Source organism: Vicia villosa, linkage group LG2 (genome assembly GCF_029867415.1).
Source record: "Vicia villosa cultivar HV-30 ecotype Madison, WI linkage group LG2, Vvil1.0, whole genome shotgun sequence".
Taxonomy (NCBI): Eukaryota; Viridiplantae; Streptophyta; class Magnoliopsida; order Fabales; family Fabaceae; genus Vicia; species Vicia villosa.
The window spans coordinates 156,646,767-156,650,491 of record NC_081181.1 but is presented as its reverse complement, the minus strand read 5'-3'; the positions used below and the strand labels follow the sequence as shown (position 1 = coordinate 156,650,491).

Sequence of the window (3,725 nt, the reverse complement as noted above, 5' to 3'; positions counted from 1 at the left end):
TTTTCTGACCCAGTTTGCTTTTAATTGGTTTTAGTTCAAATGTTAATCGATTTTGCACCCCTATGCTGCTAGTAAAAAAAAAAGGGGAAACAAACGAATAAGATTGATTTTGTTTTAATTCTTTTGCAATTGATTTCGCTTTCCTTAAATAAATAAAAAGTGAATGACAATAATATTTTTCATCCAATTATTTTTTTAGAAATAATATTTTCTTTTAATTAGAATTTTAATTGTCGTTTTCTTTGATTGTTGATTGGTTGATGAACCATAAATAAGTAGTTGTTTCTTTGATAATTCAAAATAGCTTTTCACATGAATAAAAATGTAATTGCTTGTGAATATTTTCACAAATAGTTTAGATTTAATTTTCTTTCTTTCTTTGTGAATATTTGCCATATATTGTGAAACGCTTAAATAACTTTTCCTCTTCATTTTCTATTCAAATAGAATAACATAGATGTAGAAATTAAGACTAGTTCCCCTTTTCTCATTTTTTTCTTTTACAACCATAAAACATTAATAAATACTTGAATAAAATCCCCTTAAAAAACACCAACCAAAAACACTTCAAAAAACCTAATAAATGTTCAGACTTAAAACAAAAGTGAGGAAGTGATGCGAGACCTTGTAGTAGGTTCTCGTCATCATGGAATTACCCTAAAAGACACAAACCAATCATTTCTTTTTCTTTTGCCTGCTTGGCACCTAAGGGCACTGTTATCTCCGCTCCATTGCATCCTAGGCTGTCCCCTTATGCAAGAGCGCGAGCGTTAACCCCGCCCAACTAAAAAACACAAAAACAAACAGAAAATCGTGAGCCGAGCTACGGTAACTCTGATTCCTGAAAAGGATACGTAGGCAGCGGGGTAGGGCCCGTGCGAGTATAATTCTTTATTTTCCCTACATTCTGCATTCATTTCGCATTTAGGCATAGACATAGTTAGACACCCTTTAGATAGAAACAAACATAGGTGGATACCATCGAGTACGATGGGCGCGAGGGGTGCTAGCACCTTCCCCTCGCGTAACCGACTCCCGTACCCTGATTCTCTGGTCGCAAGACCCTGTTCCTTCCTTTGTTAGGTTTTCTGATATTCCTTTCCCTTATGGGATAAATATATTGGTGGCGACTCTGTTCATTTTTCGCGAGCGTGCGACAGCTGGCGACTCTGCTGGGGATGTTGCTAGACCTGTTGCTGGTCCATCCTTAGTGAGTCGATCCTAGCCTACGTTTGTTTGTTTATTTACTGGGTGTTTATTTGTTTTATGTCTATATCTTGTATATATGTTTGCATGTTTATTTTCTGCTTGCATATCATGTTTATTTCTGTTTGCACATCATGCATATGGATTATATTCTGTGTTCCTTGGGGTCTTCTGTTCTGTTTTGCAGGTGGGGGGTTTTTGAGGTAAAAGGCCCACTACCCAGGCCAAGTGACACCTAGGATTTGCGTGGATGCTCATGTTGGCTCCCGTAGCTCTTGCTACGATCGAGTTGATGTGGGGTACCACAACTGGGCGAGGTTCTTTCATGGAACACTGTGTCTGGCACTCTTGTTGCCTCAAACACTTTGTACCCCATGGGAACTATAGACCCCAGTGACCATTAGGGACCACCTGTCCGTGTCTAGAATTCATACCCGTGAGTTTTGGGGAGGGACAGGATACCAGCCTTCATCATACCCGGATTTCCATTTTGCAATCTGAAGTCAAAATTTTGAACCTGTTACAATCAGTATTACCCAGATGTTCAGAGCTGCGAGGGACATTCAGTCTCTCACCACATCATGCACATGACACATCATGCTATTGCATCCACCTCACTTCATTCGTGGAGAAGCCTAAAATCTATTTCTAAAGAGAAAAGAAAAGAAAAAGAATATATACATACCTTTTTGCAAAAAAAAAAAAGAAAAAAGAAAAGGAATAATGAAAAGATTTTAGGATTCTCCCAATGAAATGCATTCCACCATATCATTTAACATGCATGTTCATTTATTTTCAGGAACTCTTTGGCTTTGTCTCCGACTAACACATGGCTCCACCACTGAAGACTGGCAAGCGCAATTACTCTTATTCTTTTGTGAATCCTAATATGAAGTCTGTTGAGTGTTTGGCAAAGAAGATCACACCGGATGAGTCAACCAATTTCCGAGAAAAATATGAGTACATTCTGAGCCTCCTCAAGATGCCATTCACCAAGGATGAGCAAGAGGGAGTTCACACTTTGCTTCAGTTCTATCATCCTTCCCTCCGTTGTTTCGCATTCACTGATTATCTTTTGGCTCCTACCTTGGAAGAGTATTCGTCATTCCTTGGCATTCCTGTTGGGAAAGAGGTACCTTATTATAGCGCCATGAAGGCCCCTGATTCCATTGAAATTGCTAAGGCTCTTTATTTGAGCAAGTCAGTCGTGGAGGCAAGTCTCACCAAGAAAGGAGGTTGTCATGGTTTTCGTATGGAGTTCCTGGTTAAAAGAGGTTGTGATGCTGCTGAAGCCAAAGAATGGGACACTTTTAGAGCTATTCTGGCTCTAAGTATCTATGGTATTATGATGTTCGCAAATGTACATGACTTTGTTGATATGAATGCCATCCACATATTCATTCTGCAGAACCCCATTCCTACGCTTCTGGGGGATGTTTATCATTCCGTTCATCATCGTAATGAGCAGAAAGGAGGTTTGGTTAGATTCTGTGCTCCGCTGCTATACCGTTGGTTCAGATCACATTTGCCGGAACGTGGAGCTTTTGTTGATAGTAGGTACACATCCAGATGGGCTGATAAAATTATGGGGCTTAGAGCTAAGGACATTGTCTGGTACAACCGATCCTTGGACCATATGGAAGTTGTTATGAGTTGTGGGAAGTTCAAAAATGTGCCTCTCATGGGCATCAGAGGTGGGATCAACTATAATCCTATCCTGGCTAGAAGAACATATGGATACGCTTTCATTAGTCCTCCTGAACAAGCAGAGATTGCTGAGAATATTTACTATCATTCAGCCACCAATGTTGGGCAAATGGCAGAAGCTGCGCAAGCCTAGAAGAGTATTTGCTGGAGAGATAAGAAGCATTTTGGTCAAAGAGACTGTGCGACTTATAAAGACTATACTGAGTGGGTTGAAGTTGTGGCCAACACCCAAGGGATGCCCTTCCCTCCAAAAGATCCTTTGTATCCTCCTGCTGGGGTACAACCCAACATTGTCTCCATGCCTTGTTATAATCAGACTGTGGAGCAGAATCGGAAATTGACTGAACAAATGGAGACGATGCAAGTTAAGATGAATACTGATAGGCAAGAGAAGCTTTCTGCCCTTCATAAGTTGAAAATGAGAGAAATAGAGCTTGAAGAATTGTATGCTAGAGGAAGTACTTCTCAGAAAAGGCCAAGGGTGACCATAGACTCTAAATCTGCTAAATCTCAAGAGAGGGCGATCAAAGAGCATTATGAGGATCAGTTGGCGGAATTGACAAAGAGGCTCCAAATCCAAACTGATATAGCCAAATCAGAGAAAGCCCGTCGAAAGAAAGCAGACAAGCTCCTTATGGAACGTCAAGCAAGGATTGAGGGGTGTTATGAAGAGATTCGCAAGTTGAAAGGTCGAGTAGAGGAAAAGGGGCAAAGTGATACTCAAGCTCAAGAGGAGGCCAGAGGTTGGGAATTGAGAAGCCGTTACTTGGAGACCATGCATTTCAGAAAGGACCTATTGATTCAAGAAGTTG

The 3,725-nt window shown here is 40.6% G+C and overlaps 1 protein-coding gene across 1 annotated transcript; it reads left to right on the top strand.

Annotated features, from left to right (window-relative positions):
• Positions 1-2,035: 2,035 nt before the first annotated feature.
• Positions 2,036-3,046, top strand: LOC131650420 (uncharacterized). The gene has a single exon (XM_058920131.1). The coding sequence runs from the start codon at positions 2,036-2,038 to the stop codon at positions 3,044-3,046; it is 1,011 nt and encodes a 336-aa protein (XP_058776114.1).
• The last annotated feature ends 679 nt before the right edge of the window (positions 3,047-3,725 follow it).